Genomic DNA, 21,590 nt, shown 5'->3' on the forward strand with positions numbered 1-21,590 from the left:
ACCTTGAAGCTACACAAGTGCTGGGAGTACATGGTGGTTTGACCCTGGCTGGACACCAGGTGCCCACCAAGCTGCTCTGTCACTCCCCTCCTCGGCAGAACAGGGAGGGGAGAAAAGAAGATGGAAAGGAAAAAACTCACGGGTCAAGAGGAAGGCAGTTTAATGAAGCAATAGCAAAAGCTGTGGACGCAAAGGAAAACAAAAGATGTTATTCTCTACTTCCCATCAGCAGGTGATGATCGGCCATTCCAGTACACATAGCGATTGCTCTGGAAGACAAACATAAATAACGAATGCCCCCCTTCCTCCTCCTTTCTCTTAGCTTTTGTATCTGAACAGATGTCATATGGTATGGAATATCCCTTCGGTCAGTTTGGGTCGGCTGTCCTGGCTGTGTCCCCTCCCAAGATCTTGCCCACCCCAGCCTGCTGGTGGGAGGTGGGGGCGGAGGTTGGGGGGACAGCCCTGATGCTGCGCCAGCGCTGCTCAGCAGTAGCCAAACCACTGGCGTGTTATCGACACCTTCCTAGCTACCAATACAAGCACACCACTATGAGGGCTGCTGTGGAGCCCAGCCAGACCCAATACAGCATGCTACACTGGTCCTTCAGGACAGATCCCAAAGTACTGGGGAGCAGCAGGAACACAAGGCTCCCCCCCACATGGCTCCAGTCCCAGGGAGCCACCAGACCAACAACAGCCATATTTGTGCTGTGTGAACCAGTTCATCTGGGGGACAACCCCGCTTACACAGCCCAGTGGGCAAGACACTTCCGCGGGCACTGGGAATAGCTTCAGGTCACGTGTCAACAGGCACTGGGACATACCTTCAGGTTCCAGCACGAAGAAGGAACTAGCCCGTGCACTCTCATCAAGAGTTACTTCTAGCCACCAAGAGAGTAAGTGTTGCAATTTGGGTCCAAATCAGTTCAAGCCTCACACGGGGCACCAGTTGTCACAGCACAAACAACCTAGCAGGCTGCAGCAAGGCTTTACTGGTTGTGGTAAAGGTCAGATTCTACTGTCTGTGCTGTTTCTCCATCCTCCAGGGGCCAGACCACCCTGTTCCTTGTCTCCAGGCTCCTCCTCCATCCCATGCCCTTTCCCACACTCCTCAGGGCTATTTAACCACTTCATGTGAAGGAGCTACAGCTGCACATCGCCCATGTCAATCAACCCCCTGCCTTTGAAGCAAGGCCACATAATATCAATGTTAATCAACCCGCTGCCTTCATTCCTCTACAGGTAAGGGAAATCCAGCTGCTTTTCCTAGCCTGCTCTGGCGTTCAGCAGTGCAGAGACTTCCCAGTCATTCTGGGTTTGACCATAGCTCTGAAGAGCATTAGGTGATACATGCCTTAATGTGACTGCCCAGAGACATTCCCCGCAAACTTGCACACAATATCTTTGTTACTGTCTGACCTTCAGTGTTTCTTGCTGTAATAGTTCACCTGCCTGCTCAAGCGTGAACCACCGTTAAACCCCAGTGTCCGAGCCATGCTCTGGCTCAACATAATGCTGTGATGCAAACATAACTAGCAGCCTCACCACCAAGGTCAGCATGCACCAATGTCCCTCGGGGCCACAGCACTCAATGAGATCAGTCTGCACCCTATTTCTTTGCTCAAGCCACAGGAGTTTGGTGTAAAGGAGAATATTCCGTTCCCTTGTCCCCTATCCCAACCTGTGTCTCAAGACAGTTTGAGAAGGCCTTGTCGTTCCTATTCCTTTTCTTCTAGTGCATATGGCAGCATGGTGCCGCTCTGCATGTGTGTGCAAGTAAGCATGCAGTGCTAGGGATGGAGGGAAAATAAATAAATCAAACCTAGAAGCTGACATGGATTAGTGTCTGCTCATGTAAAATCTGTAGCAGGATCTGATGCATGCAAGTCCATTACTGGCCAGTCCCCATAGCTGAAGGTATCTATTTACATAGCAGCTGCATGAGCATTCTGCGAGTCAGGGCAGTCACATTTTCCCAGTGCCTCGCCAGTGACCGGTAATGAACATGCTGAGCACTGCTGGCAAGGAAAGATTAACCACACGGCGACAGAACGGGCTTGATAGATTTTATTGGCAATGCTAGTGTCATACTCGGGAACCACAACCCTTTGTCAGACTGTTAGTGTTAACTTGCATGACAAGTATCAGTGACCAACTGTATTTGAAATATAGTTAAAGTGCCTAGAAATAATAGGCATCTTAAAAAAAAAAAAAAAACAACAAAAAAAAGAAAGGAAACTCATTCCATCCACTCAAGCCAACCTTTATAGATCTTACATCTGAAGCACAACTGATGTACTGTAATTGTTACGTGGACTTGACTGTAACCTCTACAGCAGCACACAGACAATGCAGTTCGCTCATTATGCACATGCTTTAGGATCGTTTATTTTAATGCTTTCAAATAAATATGTTCCATGCAGCACACCGCAATAAATAAGGAGCAGCAACTTTCGTATAGTACATCCATTCATAATGTAAGTCACCATGTGAAACACCACATCTAAAGTCTTTGGCCCAGTCCCATACAGTGAAGCACACCACATCTGCACATAATCATATCTGGCTTCATATGGATTTAATAGGACTATGCCAGAAGGGCAATGTGAGCACAAGTTTAACCAGGGGTTCCTAGCTATTAAATACAGCTACTAAGTAGTTAAAAGGCAACAACTAAACCCATAAAGGGTTGATTTGTCTTTTCTTTCTTACTTTTCAGACAGAAATATAAAGTATGAAAATGCTCTGGATATTTTCAGCCTTGTGTAAAGCAGCGTGATTAATACGGAATACTTTGAGCAATACTGGCACGTACACTGGCATCAAAAGCCACGGCAAGACTGACTCTGACACTGAACACCGGCATACTCGGCGGGGGAAAGCTGCTGTTCTGGCGACGGCAGGCGCTGCCCCTGCCTCTTCCCCTCCTCTAGGCTGAGAGCTCCACTGCCCCGTCCTCTTCGCTGTCTGCCCGGTTGGCACGGATTTCCACCAGGGTCCGAGCAAAGCGGGTCCATTCGTCGTTGTGTGGAACAGCCAGCTGGGGGAGAAACCGACAGGGAATTAAAAGACGGCGTGGGGAGATGGGCTCTCCCGCTGGCCCACAATCGAGGCACTTTCTTTGCGGAGAGCTCCTGTTGCCATCAGCATGGCTGTGCCGGTGGAGCACCAAGGCATGGGCCTCTCCAGCCCACCCTGCGCCGGTTACACTGTGATGTGCTGCCCAGTTCCCAGGACGCAACTGGGAGCTTCCCATTCAGTACCAGCTAGAAGGAGCTTTTACAGTCACTGCCAGAGAAAACAGCTTTATCTGCGTGATTTTAAGGAAACGTTTCTTGCCAGAGTGCTGCTGCAAAATCTACCCCTGGCTTAAAGTATTTCAGATTTTCCATCTCTACAAGAATATACACGTACGTTTAACTTCACACACGTGGGCTGGCCATTTGAGGTTGGTGAGGCCACGCCTGAGTGTAATTGTTTGCAGGACCGAGGTCGATGTGCACAAGGTAACAGAGCTTTTACAACACTGCACTGAAACTGTTTTCCTGAAGTTCATTAAAGCTCTGAATAGTAAAATAAATATATTGTGTTATTTACCCTCCTCTATGTTAAGGAATTCATAATTACAAGAAATGCATTATAATGGAAATGTTATACCAACTGGGTACTATGTTACTGGTCTGATTTTTTATATCATTGTGCAAGATCCATTTCCATTTAATACCATTGATGTTTCTAATGAAGAGATCTTGAACATTAGGCTTCAAGAGGGACATGTAATCTAAATAGCTAAACTTCCAGACAAAACCCTTTACTGCTATGGCAAAATAATACTGCAGTCATTTCCAGCTGGATCCAATACTACAATTTCTGGAAGATAATGCAAGCTGGGATTGAGATAATTAAAAAAAAAACAACAAAAAACAAGCAAGCAGTTTTCTCTAACTTTGTTTTCACTAACTCAAATTCCAGAAAAACAGCAACAAGCATCCAGATGAACCACGCACATTTTTACTGCCCTCTTGAAGCCCTGTCATCACGTCCTGAATATAATATGAAAAAAATAACTGTTTCAAGATACTATGCAGTGCTTGGTACTGAAGAAGGTGACTGTTTGGAAACAACAGGGCATATACCAAACTGCTGTCTGCCTCAGCAAATGGATGCCTTTAGACCAAAGAACAAGTATGACCTTAGCTAATCCAGTCTGTGGTACTCAATATTCAGTCTGTACTGATCGATCTCTTTTGCAACACCACCAAAAATGCCATGCAGATGGCCGGCTAAGTATGCCAGGAATGGAGACCAGCGTTGCAGGAGTAAATCATATGAGACAGCTGTCTCACGCTTACACACACAGATGTGGGTTTGCTGTGGTCTTCATTTGAAAGACAGCCCTGTTCTTTCAAAGACAGCAGAAGGAAATGTAACACCAGAAGGGAGGGCAGCGCACCAGCACACAAGTACCCACAGCATGGGTTTGGTCACAGCCACACACCTATACAAGCTGCTGTATAGTAAGTCAAGGGACAGTGCGGACATCCTTCTATCAGAGGTGCAACCAAAACCAGCTGGATAGCAATTTCCCTGTTACTATCGCTTGTGTCCTGAAAGATTTTATTTCTTGCGATGCGTACAGCACTATCATTTATCAGACGCTTGAATGAAAACATGAAAGGTGTCTCACTTCTTTCAAGTAGTAAAATCATTGAAGTGTGACAATATCCTAGGCAAAGGACTTACTGAGTTTAATAAAGCCTGGTTTCTCCTTGTCTTTTAAAGTCCTAAACAACATTATATTGTATTATGGCTGAAGAAGACAATATGTCACTCTAAAGAAAAACATTACATATTGAGATAACTTAATTTCCTTTACTCCACAGCACAGCTACAGACAAATAAAACTGAAGTCCAACCTGTTAAAACAAATCGGTATCTCAAACTTAAGAGTCTCCCCACAAACGTATGTATTACATGCACTACTGTTAGTTGACAGTGTCAGCAAGACCTGGGCTGGTTTTAATGACTCAGTTCACAAAACAATTAATGATGGAAGTGAATACCTTTAGCACAGAGATGAAAACATTCAGTGGCCATACACAATCTGATTCCTTAGAACTTCTTATTTCACCTTATTTAACCTCAAGCACGGCATCATGCTTTCAACGAGGGGCCAATCCTGCTAACAGACTGTTAGTAGAATAAACCTCTCTTAATATAAATTCCCCAGGGATGCAGAGGGAAACCTTGGTAATAATGAAGTCAAAAGGAAAAACTGACTTTTATTCCCACCCTCCTACTTCCTTCTGTCAAAGCCCTAGTACTGAACCACTATAGTTGTACAGCAAAAGACCACAAATAAAAACAAAAGCATCCACAAATTCCAACTCAAATTCTCGTCTGAATTCATGCTCTCCTTCCAGTCATTTTCCATTCAAGTTCCTTCAGCCAGGCACACTGACACCCACAAACGTTGGAGGTCTGGGTCTATCTGTGGAATCTCCGTTTCAGCTTCTCTGCGTAAGTTTTCTCTATAAATACCAGGGCAGGGGTGGAAGAAATGAGGAGGTACTTCACAGAGGAAGGGCAGAGGTTTAGAGCAATCTGGGTGTTCCTCACTGGTCCGGCGTTTTTACCATTTTTCTGTCCACTTCCAGTTACTACAAAGCAGCACACGTTGAGTACCAGCAGTCATGGTGTCGACGTAGGGTAGAGATGTTCACCAAAGCATAATAACTTAATATGTTAACCTTTGGGTTAGAAGGTTATTTGAATGAACTGACACTAAGGTATGGAGCAGAACAAGAAAATAAATGCTCTTAGGTGTTCTCCTTTGATCCCTTCACAATGGAAGGTAAGTGCCATGCACATCTAATTAATTGACTTAATTACGCTGCTTTAACTTAAATAAAGTTAACTTAAATAAACTTAATAAAGGTTGCGTCAGATAGCAATTCTAATGAGGAAAACCAGTATTATCGAAGCAAGGTGGTGACTTTAGCCAAACTTTGTTAAGCTGTTGGAAGAGGGGTACTTTTATCTTCTCTTTGGCTTTTAAAATATCAAAAGAGCTCAGGCTGCAAGCCTACCAACCTGCAAGTGTGACTACAAGTTCATGCATCCACATAAACCTGCTTCTGCTTGTGAAGTTACACATGCTCATCTGGTTACAGGAGTGAGAATTTAGCACAGGAAAACATCTTCTCAAGATGTTAGGATGGTGACCCATTTGTAATTGGGTAAAGCTTTAACTCAGGACAATTGGTGTCTCTCATTTAAAAAAAAAAATAAATGTTTTCTTTATATCACTATCAACTTTTTAGTCTCCCCCCCATTCGCTTTCATAAAACATTCTTCCAAAAGCACTCAATACCTGTGAGCGTCTGAAAGTGCATGATCAATAATGTATAATAAATAACAAAGAAATGCAACATACTAAATACTAGGCACATTTAAGATTTTGTCATTTAAACTAGTTCACAACCTGTTTTTCTTGCCGATATTAAAAAATTGATTTACGTGATGCAAACCCTCAGCACTGATTCTTCCGCCATCTTCACTACTATGAAATTGGGTAAGAAAAGATAACCCTGCAGCATGCTCCTCCTGGCTAAACGGCGCAGCCAGCTAGCACAGCTGGCAAAGGGGCGCCTCCCTGGGCAGCCCTCCCAGCCAGCAGCCTTCGGACCCCCACGCCAAGTGAGCTCAGCTGAGCCCCCGCACTGAGCCTGGCTGTGCTGCACGCAAGGGCTGATACGCCGCAGCCACTGTTCATGCTATGCACCGCAGAGGTGGATCGGTAATGTCAGCTGTCCCAGTGCCAGTCTCCAGATAGTAACACTAAACAGATTCCGGCCTATTCCGGTGAGGCATTACAGTTATCAGTTTATCTTATTATAGGTTAACAACATTATAGCTATGTGAATCTCTCGGTCTGCGCTCCTGCCATCCACCATACGTACATACACCAAGGGAAGGCAACTCTTGACTGGACAGAACAGAAATACAAATACAAATAGAAAGTGAGATGATGGGATGCAACAGTGAAAGGATTGTAAAGTAGGAGCAGAGATCTCCCTGTATTTTTCTTCTTCCCACCTACTAGAGGTGGCTGGTTCCTGGCCAGGTAGAAGCCCCTCGTCTCTAGTATCATTCCTCACTCTCTTCTTTTTTGGGTGACCATGTGTTGAGCTGTGCTTTCAAGACTGGAGAGGAGCTGAACAACATCCAGATTTGGAAGGCAGGGATCTGCCTGGCTGGGCCACATAGGTCAGCCACAGTAGGCCCCCCCTGTTCATTTTTCAGAGTCATGGGGTTACAGCAGATTTTGAAGCAACGAGGCTTGTAAAGCTTAAAGGTAATATTGTTCAACTTGTGCCTATTCTCCACTGTAGGTAAAGGATAAAATGAGCAGACCCAAGGGAAATGACTGCCAGGATCTTCCTGACGAGCACCTGGCTTTGCCTTGCCCGTGTGTCACAATTCTATGTGATTTATGCAGGGCACAGCAAAACTGTATCTCATGGTGCCACCATAGAGCACTTAGATTTTTGAAGAAGCTTCTCTGTGTTTCCTGGGTTGATCACCCTAGCCAGGCACTTCACTTACCTGTTACCTTTCTAGCCCTGAAGCACCAACAGACGCCCCCCTCAGCGCTAGTACTGACCAAGGAGATGGTTTATGCACCCTGGTATGACAGTGACAGAGCCCCCTGCCCCCCAGGGCTCGCCAGGTCGCAGTTGCAGGTAGCAGCATGAATGTGAGCTTCACCACAAACCGCCTCCTCCATCTTCTTGTCAAGGCAGATACTTCCTCTGTGTACAGAGCTTCCAATCCATATACCAGGGATCCTACAAACACAAACTGTATTTCCCGCATTCTCCCAGAAACTGTACTATTAGCAACTTTATAGAACGCTACTACTCTTAAAACCACAAGAGAGAACTCAGGACAAGGAGATGCTCTGACCAGACAACTCTCAATGCTGCCATTTGTGTCAGCTAGTGCTGGGCTCCCCCAGCAAACAGAAATGCAACAAAAAACCCCAATGCCTGAAGACAAAAATCAACATAAATTTCATTTTCAGATCATTTAACACCTTCAAGTAACATTTGCTCTTTTAAGTTATGTCTATTAAGAAAAAGAAAAAGGGATTATTTTGAGACAAAGAAAAAAAAAAACCAAACCACAGCTTTGAATGTGCCTTTTAAAGGAATCTATCCAGAAGGCTGAAATAAGATATTACAACATATTTCAAGATTTTCATATATTCCTCTCCTATCCATCTTTTTTATGGCTGAGAGTGTTTCAGCTCAATTTGTCCAAATCTCTGTATAGCTTCAGTTTCCCTGAAAAACCACTTTCCAGCAAATGAATTATTCATTGAGGATATTTCACTTTATTCCTGGCTTCTTGCCTTCCCTGGAGCCTGTAAATCTTTGGGATGGGAGCAGACCAACTCTTCCTGCCTTCATCCCTCCAACACTCTTGTCCAGCACAGCTCTCCTCTGAGGGCTGGGGACTCTCCCAAGGAGATAAAATGCAATTGCAGCAGCAGCAGCAGCAGCCACTTCCACTTTGGAAAAACCACTGTCCCATAGACTCAAAGGGAGCCCAGTCATCAATGTTCATCCTATGGCATTTCCTTTTAATGACTGTACGTCACGGGTCACTCTGCCTGTCACTGAGACACTGGTTCATAACCTGCAGCGCTGATCACTGGTGAAAGTATCATGCAATCCCAATCACTAGGTTAATAATAATTTGTTCGCTTGTTTTCCCTGGAGTTTAGATGCCTCAAAGCAAAAACAGCCATGGGAAGAACTTCCTCAGCATTGTCTCCGACTGTGGGGTTATTCTGAAGGGGCAAATTTTTCCAACCAGAACAGTTTATAAGCGCTTCTAACACACACATCCCGTGGACACAGGTGTAAAAGGAGAATCTGAAAATGAACCGTTACACCACGACTTGGAATGACCTGCCAAAGTATGTGGTCTGCAGCCGGCCTGCACAACTGTATTGCCACACACTGTTTTCAATTAGACATTTGCAGACGAGCCTGCATGGTGGTCCAAGATACACTCTAAGGGTGACAGCGGTTCCCGATTCAAAAACCTGTGACCCATTCAAACACATTTCGTAGAAGTACAATGCATTCTTAGTTTTGTATATAGAAAACCTTGTTCTGATATAGGTTGCTGGGTTTCTATAGCTAGTCACTGTGCTCCTGAAGATAAGAGATGTTCTGATTAACACGCATTTTTTATTAGCTGCATTTGGGTTTGCTGCTGTTTGGAGGTAAAGGCTGACCTTATTTTAGACAACCCTGTTTACTTGTCTCTGCTTCAACACAACCATATTTGCAAAAAAATCTCATACCCAGCAGGGAAAACAAAATATGAAAATTAATGCTCCTCTCATCTCTAAAATACTCTGTTGCTATTATAACTTTTGAGAAGGGCAATCTAAACACTCTTTGAAGAGATAGCTAATTAAAGCTTAGAAAATATTCAGATTAATTTGAGTTTCTGGAAAATAGCAAGTCTGGTAAACTAACTTTAATGACTAAAATCTCAGACTTCACACCAAGTTATTTGTGTATGTGGTTTATCACTATTTTTATATTCTTTCAATTTAATAGCATCATCAAATAAATGTAGCTTCAGGCAAATATAATTTTAACTATTTTCCCTAAGAAGAATTTTTGTCAACCTATATTGTCTGTATCACCCTCTAAAATTAAGTGCTGTATAGAAAATAAATGTGCTGCAAATACTTTGTGTGATGAATTAACATCTGAATGCAGCTATGACAACACAGGTAAAAATATTTTTAACGATGACACAACATAACTACTTCAGTTTGATGTCTTCTAAAAAGTAGAACAGACAATTGGTCTAATTTTCTGGGTAAAAGAGCACTTCCAGAATGAGGACTGTAATATTTACAAATGAAACCCAAGAATTACAGTTCCGCTTTAAGCAACTGATCCTATCTTCTGGAGTTCAACAGATGTTTTATCACTACCACTGATAGGAAAATAGATATGTAAATGTAAATATTAAGTATCTTGACAAGCACACATACAGCAGGCAAGCATGCACCTATTCTGGCCCTGGTCTTGCCCCCCAGAATCAATTACAGACTGCCTTTAATTTTTCTCTCAACCTATATGGATTTTTTTTCCCTGAAAAAGCCTATATTTTTCCAGGCAACACCCTATGCCACACACATGGATGGAAACAAAGTGGGAGGTAATACGCAACGAAATGGCCACCAAAGTAACCAAGAGCACCCTTTTCACATAACTATAGTACCACTGTATTTAACTCTTGGGAGAGCTGATCATCGCTGTTAACAATGGATGAAACCACTGGCAGGAACTCAAACCCCACATACTGCATGCAGATGATTTTAATAAGATACAGTGTTTAGACCACAAAGGATACACTCCAGAGTAGCTCTATATATATTTGTTTACTTAATTGAAGGGGTGGAATACCATAGGCAGCCTAAATATTGCATTTATTCTATGCGCAGCAGTCAATCTAGTGTCACAGACACAGTATACACCACCCTTCTATGAAGTTAATTACTTAGCCCTCATCTAGATTAATGTCTGTTGTGATTTATTTCTTTGCAATTCACCAGCAGGGCCTGATTTAAGTAGCGCTGCCATAGTAAAAAGAAGACAAAATATTAGCTTATATGACAAAAAACCCTTAATCTCAAACAGAAACTGAATCCATTTTCAGCACACTTCAACTTTTTCTCCCAAGGAGAACAGTAGCTGCTGAATTATTACATAGTTGATGGTAAATTATGTTTTGAATACCAAGCAAACAATGGTGTTATTTTAATAATTTATATGTAATGTGCAAAGATACACTGTATAAAGGGCCTACATAGGAACTCAAGCATTTGAATGCCCATTAATTCTTTTCTAAACTTAGCCCTGTCTGCAGCAGTCATCTTGATGCCAGCCTAACAGGAGAACAGACTAAAATGTAGTCCATAAATTATACATACATGACATACAAATGCATGTTAACAGAACATTAAGACTGCAGACTGTAACACTTCAAAGATAGGAAATGTCAGAGTTAAGGCTAACTCCCTCAATTTGAGCATGTTATTAATTTTGTGTAATGATATGTCTTTAATCTTAAAAAAAAAAAAAGTAAAAAAAAAGTAAGAAACAACAAAACCTGTGCTGGAAGCAAATACCAATTATGGAAAACTTCAGCCTGAAGGATTAAAACTTGATAGTGTGTATGGGAAAGAAAACAAGGAAGTGGAAAGTATCTTTAATTGTAGACAATGATTCAGTTCCACCTAAATATCAGAGTTGGCTCAGGCTCTCCCGAGTTAACCAGAAAGAATGATGTCAAAGTTATCAGATTATGCTTCCCTTAATTAATGTATCAAAATGCTGCACTTGATATTGAATACAGAGGATAAAATAGTGAATAATCACCAGTCATTTTGAAAGCGATGACTGAAAGGTGAAATTCAGATTACTTTTGTTTCCTTGGATTTGTTTTAAAAACACAAATGTTAAGCTATAAGCTCAGCCTGTTGTTAAGCACACCAGACTGCTTTCACCAGTCACATTGTGGGGATCCTCCCCTACGGATCTCCTTAAGTGATATTTTCAAAGGCAGATATATTGGCCTGTTCAAGTCCTTGGAAACAAAGAGACACTTAATATAATTGATCAGCTGTGGGAGCAGAAAGGGCATCTACCATGCTTCAGAAAAACTAACAATTTTGCTTCAAAAGAGGCAGTGCCCTAAGCAGCAAAGTTCTTGCAGTTCCTACCTTTCCAATGCTTTAGTAATGCCATCAGTTTACAGGTTGATTAAGAAAACCAGTCAGGGACGCTGTCATTCATCTCCAATGGGGGTCTCAGTCCTGCTTTGACTGCCATTTCTCAAAAGTCATTGAAAACTACCGTAATTTTTTTTTTTTGCGTGAGTTTCAGGACATTTAATGCTCAGAGCTAAGGGATCAGGAGATTCCTCCTCTACCAAATTATGTTATCAGTTCTCATCGTCGTACTAGAAAGCAAAAAAATACCATATGGATCAAAACCAGAAGGTAAAGGAGCCTTCAACATACTGGTCTCTCCAATATCTACCTTTTTTTTTTTTTTTTTTTTTTTTTTAACTGCAACTACATCGATTGGAAGAACTGTCCCATCACTTTTACTTGAAATACTACAGCTTCAGCCTGTGGGGTAGCTGCGCTGGCAAAGGTGGCTCCCTGGAAGTTCAGCTGAGTGAAGGACTATCGCCTCAGGGAAGAAATAAATCATGGTGTCTTGAGCTCACCTTGCTTCCTTCCCGAGCTAAGTCAACCATGTCCATGACATGATTCAGGCCAGGAAATCTGTCAGAACAGGAACTGTAGATGACTTCTGCCATGGCTTTCTGGCTCCCTGTTGGCAAACTGGCTCTCACCAAAGTGCCTTGTAAACTACTCAAAGATTTTGGTTTGCAGGAGAGCTGCTGTCTTCCCTGAGATCTTGCACGCATCTCATTACCTACAAAAGCTCACATGAAATAGCAGTGGGGTTTGTTTTGTTGTTTGGTGGTGGGGTTTTTTTTTTCATTTCAGACATAGACTTTTTCATCACTCTAGGCAGTGGAGGATATCTTTCACTTTTAAATTAAACACTGAACATAGAATTTTAGCTGCCAAATAGGATGTATTAAGGCTCAGTTACCCTCAGCTGATATTTTAGTTTAACCATTACTTTTCAAGTCAAGAATTAAATATTTTTTCATGTTCAAAATACAGACCATTTTGTAAACCATAAAGGAAGATTGAAAATGGAGTTAAGGATTCCCAAAATGAAAATTGCTACTGACCACAGAAGCATCATGAAGAAAATTAATTATACAAAGCAGCTCTTGTTTCAGCACAATGATAACATATGAATTTCAACGAAATTTGCAGGTTGCTGCACACAAACTAAGCTTAAAATAAATTTTGCATTTGGTACTTTGCCCCTTCCATAGTCTCTGTTACTTAAAAGTTATGAACTTTTTTTAAGTAACGCTTCTTTTTACATTAGAAAGAGGGTAAAAACTTTCAGAGAAAAGATCACCCAACAGACTAACTAGATATTTAAAATGCATACTCCATGAAACTATTAACATGCATTGCCTTCAGCACTGTCACCCACCAGTGTCCCAGGATGCAGGGTCAGGATGGGGCAGACCAGCTAAGCACTCACTTAGCTTCCACTGCCTCACCTACAACTACCATGGAAAGCCTGGACCCAGATTATTCTTTCCACTGACCCTCTTGAAAGGTTTTCAGGAGCAGCAGTAACTAAGGAGCTGGTAGTGAAGCCATTGGTAGTGCCGGTGAGCTAAACATACAGTAGATGGATCAGTATGTCTAACCTGAAGCCTGCCTTTCTTCTTTCTCTCTTACCCTTTACAGCGTTTTCCAGCTCAGGAGGAAAATCCCAGCAGGAAGGTTTGTCACATATAGCTCTCCCTTCTGCCCCTCCTGCAGACTTTACTGTGCAGAAAGGGAATGATCTCTTACAGCTTCTCTTCTGCTGCTCTCATCACTTCGTTATCTGAGTGCCTTCTAATAGTGCATTAAGCTACATGATTAACTCCTGTCACATGTGGCTTGTTCTCTCTGATCCTCTCTGCAGGGGGAGGATCTGGGCCTTTGCAAGGGAAGAGGAAACATACGTTGGCTTTAAAAGTAGTGTGCAAATGAATAAAAAGGACTGGAGCCAGATTTTTGTTGGTTGGTCGACTGGTTTTCTTAAGCTTGTTATTTCATATGATGAGGAGTTGAGGAATTCTTATAAAAGATATTTCTATCATATTGGAAACTCATGTCTTTTTACCCCATGAAATTCTCTGGGGAGACAGTAAGCTGTCTCTGGAGAACTACTGATATATTCCATCACAAGCAACTGGAAGGTAAGGATAAAGAATCAATTGAGTTTTTAGGATGACTACTTAACCCTCCCACCTCCTCTTTCTGTCTGTATTCACTAATGCCCATTTTATTCCACTGTCTAACCAACAAATGAGAGGAAGAGTATCTTTGTTAAAAGTCTGGCACTTCCTCCTTCAGTTTTAACAAGTAATATTCCAGTAGTAAAATGAAAAGTGGAATTTCATGTTCATTTATACATATATTGAAACAAAAGAAACTCTGTCATTACCAAGAACAAGCATAGGTCGTGGCATAGGCAGGAGAGTGACCCTGCACACCAGGTGCAACCCACTGCTGTATCACACACCAGCACATCACGAAGTCCTGTTGACAGGCTCCACTCTGAAAGGCTGTTTGTCCCACTGTCCCTACACGCTCTGGAACTTCAGCCTTCCGACAGTTAAAAATATTCCTCTTATTTTTGACTCGAATACGTGGCCAGCTTGCAGCCACATGCGCTGGTTGCAGCATGCTCAGCTTCGCGCTCTCTCTGTCCCCAAGCACTCCTGTCTCTGTGAGTACATGCACCATCTATATTGCCACCAGGCTCAGACTTCCTCGGCTAGTCACGCCAAGTACTTCAGCCTCTTTCTACAGGCCCAGATCCACACCTCTCCCTGCTACGTTTCAAGTGTCTTTTTTAAAAATACACATTTTTCAACAAGAGGGGAAATGATGTTGAGGTCACCTTTTAAGTAACACCAGTTTCATGAAGCTGCTTTGTAGGTCAGAAGGCCGTGATGAAGGTGACTGGGAAGGGCAGAGGCAGTGATGCCACATGATGTGCAAGAGGTGGCAGGGAAAGGGAAGTGCAGGGCCCTGAGCTGGCACTGGAGATAAACAGCTCCAACCCTCAGCACCCAGCCTTGCGTAAGTCAGGTTAGTTAGATCACGGCTCACTTTTCCCTCTTGAAAAGTACTTCCCTAAAAAAGACTGTTACTAGGATCACAAGCCTCCATTCCAATTTATTTAACTACCAAAACAGACTGGAAAAATGAGGTAACTCATATCCTTTTCCATTTCTTACCAGACTAGTAAGACCGTATTGACAAGCACACAGCCATGAATAGTAGTGTACAGGGGTACTCACAGGCGTAAACGCATGCGTTTCTATGTCTGGATGTAGCCAAGCCTCATTTTAAATTGTAAAAGTATATACATGCTTGGTTTTAACTTATCAACATAACAACATTGTTTTTCTACGGGAGGATAAACCAGTGCTTACATAAAGACCTCAAAGCATTCACAGTAACCTAAAGTAATGAATATTGTAATGAGAAACACAAGTATTTAGGGTGATAATGACTGGACTTTGCTCTACTTAGATCGGCTCACCCCCTATGGAGGCTACCAAAGCTTAAAGATTTTATCACCCTAGTAATCAGCAATGGGTAATGGCCTTCATAAACCACAGTAATTAAATTGACTGATTTCAAACTAGTGCGTTTTTTTCATTAGGGAGTTCTTATTTAACCTACTTCAAAAATCCCTTTGTGAATACTGGCTGTATCGGTCAAAATTCAAATGACAAGGGATGAAGAGCTTGTTCTGTTCAATATTTCAGATACTATTCAAGTAAAAAGCTGGACTTGCTAATATGCTGTCATTCTCTATTATTTTTTTTCTTTCTTTTTTTTTTTTTTTTTGGTCATCTCTAAGAGCTTCCAGTTTTAAAAGTCTCTCAAGACTGAACATTATAACTGGGGGTGGAGGGGAAGCAAATCAAAACCTTAGCTCTTTACATTTTCCAACAGCTCTTAAGAGATTCTGCTTTGTTAAAACATGCTTTTAAAATTCTCTGAGGCCAGTGTTCCAGCCTCCCTAGCAAAAATATCAATGGTGAAACTCAGGCACTGCCTCACAATCCATTTAATTATTTTTTATGCCTGGATTATGCATGTTGCTGTAACTACTGTATCTTACTTGATCTTTGAATGCTTTTGAATAAAACTTGGTTGTAAGCACAACCCCTTCTATTGTTCAAATTTGTCTTCATGATATGTGTGAGCCATTTTTCTGTGTTCCAAGAACTTGAAGCTCAGCACAGATTTTAAAATCAAGTTTTTTATGGTGAGTCTCAACTCTGCTTTTGTGGCAAAAACATTTCCTAACTCAATATATGCTCTACAGGAGCTTTATGATGGTGAAAGTAAACCTACTGGAAAATCCACCTGGATAACTACATGACACAAAATTGAGTTTTGTATTTCTCTCGCTGGGCTACAGCAATTTTTAACGGCATGAAAGAGATGCTGGGTATGTTTTCTTTATAAAACCTATAGTGAAACACAGGGATCTCAAGATAGGAGTACAAAGTATCAACACTTCCCCACTCTACCCAGAAAAACAAGTGACTCAATAGCCATGCTGAAATGTGAGAGCTGGTCACAAACATGCATTTCTCTCTGTCTAGAATCCTAAGAATCTCAGAGCAGCTGTTGCAGGCTGCTGAAATCAAAGGAAATTATTTTATAGGCACAAGTGGGCTATTCCTTACTGTACCACTTCATCTGTATATTTCATGCAGTTGTTAGGTCCTCCCTCAATGGTCATGTAGTTGAAAATGAGATACAGGATTAACACCCACCATGGAGCAAATGGGGAAGCCCACAAAGAACCTAACACAGCAGAAGGAGATACTAACTCTGAAACCTAACAAAGTCACATAAACATCAATATGATTCTGATTTCACTGCAAGGAAATGAGGACAGAGGTAACAACTGTGTAAAGAATCCCAGGTAACTGCTTTCTTTGGCAGAGCCAGCTTTTCTGGATGGTCTAGGGAAAGACCTTTTCTTACTTTTCTTCAGTTCCACTTGTCATACTAGTCACCCTTTAAAAGCATGACTAGAATCAACTGTCTGAAAGACCGCCAAACAGATGCAACAGTTTGTCCTGTAACTACTTTGACAAAATAATGTGCAGTAATAAGCTTCTTGTGATTACAATTTCAAACTCTCCAATCCTGTGCTGCAAACTTACTTTATATTTTATTACAATCAAATGATAAATCATTGATTTACAGTTTCTATCTATTTATTCACACTGCTACCAGAATATGACCGGGAGGAGATTAACCACGGGGTGGGGGTGGGGGTGGGGGGTGGGGAAAGGTGGATCAGAAGCTGCTTCGTTCACAGCCAAGGGTGCAAAGAGCATTCTCAATAAGCCAGGTAAGCAACAAACAGGGTTGTTAGGGAGTATTTATGACAGCGGCAACTGTGTAACATCACTGAAGCATGCCCAATGGGAGCAAGCTTTCTAGAAAATATATCTACAAGAGAGATGTGCAGTTAGGTCTAACTATCAATCATCTGGACATGTGAATAAATCTATAGTCAGTGGTCCATGTTCTGTTAAAATCAGTTTCTGCCATACAGAAAACTTGCTGCCCAGTAAATAAGCCATAAGACCACAGAGGCTAAAATAAGTTATACATATTATCACAATAATAATACTTCAACTACTAGACCAGCAAAGGTTTGAATATTTAGATCTTACAGAGACTAATGCATATTTACAATGCCTCGTAATGTCCTCTGGTTAAGTTATATAGGTTTAAGATCCCATCACACTGAAACAATCTGATTTTTATGTGTTTGGGGTTTTATTTCATTTTATAATTCACATTCTTTTAAATCAGTGGTTACTGATCCACAAGAGCACATCTATATGGACTATTTAAGTCTCCTCTCCCCTGGAAGTGTGTGTATAACACCCATTAATGCTAATGGGCATAAAGCACACGCATTGAGGAGAAAATAGACCTCTCACTGTGAAAATAAATGTGTTCAGTTATTTTCAGACACGATGCTGAAATCAAACAACTGAAAGTACATACTCTAAGGAGATAACATTATATAGCCTAACTGAAAATGTCACCATTATTTTTAACTCCCTGGTCATGGTGCCTGCCACGTTCTCCATGTTTCTGCCATTTCTTGTGTCATAAAGACTATGACTGGATAACATACCAAAAAGGGCCAAATCCTAAATTCTTCGACAAGCAAAATCAGCCCTGATCTCATACTCCTTGCCTTCACAAAATATGCAAGGTTAGGCCTCGTGTCTTACATTTTCACTTAGGCCATATAATGTTTTCACTTTACACCATATGGGTTAATAGTAGCAGTAACTTTAATGTTCTCTAGAATAGCTCCTTAAAACTGCGATGAATCTACCAAAGTAAAAATTCCTGTCACTTACACACTTTTCTTAATGATTTGATATCCTGAAGTTTTCTGGTCTGATCAGAATTCAAGGAGTCAGTTTTTTTCTGTTTGAACAGGTAAAAAAGAATTGCTTGTAATATTGCTTGTGATAATGCGATATTCAAAGACATTGTGCCTTATTATAATACAAATAAAATCAATACTTTTTTCCTGGTAGAACCATGTTTTATGAATTTACAGCTGATTTAACGTCATAGTTGGAACAGTCTTGACAAAAGAAAGGTTTTGAAAAGGATGCAGTGTAAGTGGAGTATTAATGTTTTTGGTGAGCGTGTGTAGAGTCTTTGTAAAGTGGCCTGCTGACTTTCTAATGTGACTAATCACACCCATTTTCCTAAATCACGGAGTTGCACCTTCAAGTAAGTGGATGCTACTGAGTTATCAGGCAGGCAGGGATGAGTTTTTCCAGTGATGAGGTCTTTGCAGAAGTTGATGCTGTAGGAGATGGGTAGAATAGTAGTGCTATTGCTGAAAGGTCAGCTGTCGCAGCTTAGTGTCAGGCTTTGCAATACTGCTGGTTCAAATAAGCAAGCTAGGTGCTGCCAGGTGCTGGACGGCCCAGCCTCCAGCCCTTTGCCCCCAGCCACATGCTCACTCATCTACTCTCAGAGAGTCAGCTCACGGAGAAAAATTCCTCAAGGAAAACAAAACAAAACAATAAATCAATACCGCTCTGCTGATCTATCTCCCTCCCCACAACGTGGGTGGTGACAGGAGCACTGCTCCGGGCACAAAAACTGGGCAGCGAGGGATATGGCTAGGGCTGGCTGGCTGGCAGGCAGAGGAGGACTGTCCCTTTTAAACTGTCGACCAGTCCCATCATATCCCAGAATCAAACTCATGCACAAAAGATGGTCAAAGGAGGACCCCAGCTGAGCCAAGGAACTGGCCAGTGTCTGCACACTGAAAAGAGAGCCTTTAAAAGCTGCCATATCTCTGCCAGACACTTCCAAAAGTACATATGCACACTGTGAATCCTCCATGCGCCATGCCTGAGGACAGCTAAGTATGGAATAATTCAAGAAGTCTTTTTGGACTGGCACAGAGGGTTAATGGCTGAAGAGGCTGTTACTGTACAAGCCCTCGGTTCCAGGCTCTTGAGCTGTGAAGTATTTTGGCATCTCACTTAAGGCTTCGTAGTGAGAAGAGTTATGCTGGAGAATATATGAGCACCCTTCTTTTTTAAACCAGAAAAAGCCACTAACAACACAGCAGCTCTGGTAGTTCCTGAAGCTGTTGCAGCCCAGACTACTTTTCCTAAATTTGGTACAGTAAGTACTGCAGAGACTGATACTGCCAAAATGAACCAGGTAACAAATTAATGAGCTCCTTCATTCACGACAGAAGAGGAGGAGGGGTGGCAATGGCCCATGATCTGTCAGCAGCCATGTGGATGGACATCCATCTGTTTGCATGTAAGGAGCTGAGTTGGAGACGCTCGGGCTCTGCATGGGTAGAGCAGAACACTTTATGTAACACAACTCACACAAATAATAAATAATGTTGAATGACTCGCTCTTCTTTTTTATTTTTGAGTACTAGAAGCCTGTCTTTCTTTCTGATCTGAGTGTATCACTGTGACTCATTTTGCAAGCTGAAGTCTGATGATACAGAGGAAAGGCCAAAAACCTAAATATTACTACTTCTGCATAGAACACTAAATCTATTTTCTCCTGAGCGAGCTTGCAGGGATAAACAATCCTATGAATGATTTGGTGTATGATATGCAAAAAAAGAGACATTTCTACAGCCCATTTAGACTCCCAGACAAGATCAGACTGTGCTGTCATCAAAGACATTTCCATAGCTTGTCGTATCACTTGGAAGACAGAAAAACCACCTTTTTGGAACAGTCATGCAAAAATGATAGATAAACAAAAACAGCCTGACCTGCCAGTGTCATGGTGGAAATCTGAATGCAGTAACCTTAGACAATTTTGAAATTATGTTAACAATATGGCAAGAAGTTTCAGCAAGCATTTGTGAGGAAAGGCAACTCCTGCACAAGTGAATGCGATCCAAAAATATGAGTCATGCACAAGCAATTTTGCTATGGGCCATAAAATCACTTTATGAGAGTTACAGATAATTCTGTATGTATTCTATAATGTTTCCCTACTGTGTAGAGATGGATATCTCGGTATCCTATCACAGATAATGATGGAAAACAAATTCTCTACATAAAAGCTGATTGCTCAGAGATTCACTCATAACTGTTCCAAGGGATTGTAATGCCGACAAAACGCTTTATACCGTATTCATCAACAAAGAGGTAGATTCCATCAGTGCCAAACACACTGCAGTTTAGATGTTTTTTATAAGATGTAGCCGGGTGAATTGAGAGCAGCCTTAGACACAGAATACACATCCTGCTATTTTCAGCATCTACGTACTCTTTATCACACATGCACCAACCATCCTCTGACACCTCTCATTTCCTCCGGTTAGTCCTTTTGCACATATTCAGACATATTCAGCATTATTTGGTATTAAAAGAACAGATATATTCTGTACGTGTCATGCTGAGAAAAATTTACAGCATTAAGCCAGTCATGAAATAAGAGATACTGGAATATAAAAAGTGAACCCTTCGGGACCAGCGTCAGAACAACACAGCTTCTTTTTGCACCTCTATTTTCCTCTTTAAGTTTCTTTGTAATTTTTACCCATAGAACCACTAAAAAAAAAGTTTTAAAACCAGTGAAAGGTTTCAAGAAATATTTCTCTCATAAGACATACTAGTTAACTCTTTTGCAAGGTAGCTTTACAACTAACACACTGCTGGCAACCCAAAATCAAAGGGGACTCCACTGAAAGAAAACCGGCTTATTCTTTGAAGGTGTCCTATTCATGTGTTACGATACATGATTTCTTCTCAAACTTGGATGTGGCATTCTCCAGACGCCAAGCTTAAAAAAACCCCAACAAACCCCCAAAAAACAAAAAACCCCACCCCAAACACAATAATAATACCTCTCCAACATCATAGATCCATATGCGGCCTTCTGAATCACCAACTGCTACCTCCTTGCCAGCCTGGGCCCAGCGGACACGGTTGAGGGCAGAAGCTCCTTCTATGGTGACGCTGGCTGTGGGAACCTGTCGAAACAATAGGAACAGGAAAGAATAAAATCACGCTGGCTGCAAACCCAGGGGTCAGTTTTGAATGTCCTGCTTAGCTGGGTGAGTCACAAGTCCCTTAGCATTGCTGGAAGTTAACATACAACCCTCGTTGGGGGTAGGAAAAAAAAAAAGTGTTCATTGTTTCTTCGATCACATGTGCTAAAAAGAGGAAAGAGTGAGAGACTGCTTGGAATGAGCAGGGAAGACTTTTTGACAGTAAAGTGCAGTAAAAGAAAGTTTTTTCTCCTTAACCTCGGA

The 21,590-nt window shown here is 41.7% G+C and overlaps 1 protein-coding gene across 9 annotated transcripts in view; it reads right to left on the bottom strand.

Annotated features, from left to right (window-relative positions):
* Positions 1-2,052: 2,052 nt before the first annotated feature.
* Positions 2,053-21,590, bottom strand: part of DYNC1I1 (dynein cytoplasmic 1 intermediate chain 1) — a 194,532-nt gene continuing 174,994 nt past the window's right edge. For all 9 annotated transcript variants that reach the window (XM_056337761.1, XM_056337762.1, XM_056337768.1 and 6 more), the window contains 2 exons: positions 21,183-21,308; positions 2,053-3,043 (listed from right to left, as the gene is read on the bottom strand). In XM_056337761.1, the coding sequence (XP_056193736.1) occupies positions 2,933-3,043; positions 21,183-21,308 (237 nt within the window). In that variant the 3' untranslated portion in view covers positions 2,053-2,932. The remainder of the gene's footprint in view (positions 3,044-21,182; positions 21,309-21,590) is intronic.

The sequence above is a fragment of the Falco biarmicus genome, chromosome 4 (genome assembly GCF_023638135.1).
Source record: "Falco biarmicus isolate bFalBia1 chromosome 4, bFalBia1.pri, whole genome shotgun sequence".
Classification (NCBI taxonomy): domain Eukaryota; kingdom Metazoa; phylum Chordata; class Aves; order Falconiformes; family Falconidae; genus Falco; species Falco biarmicus.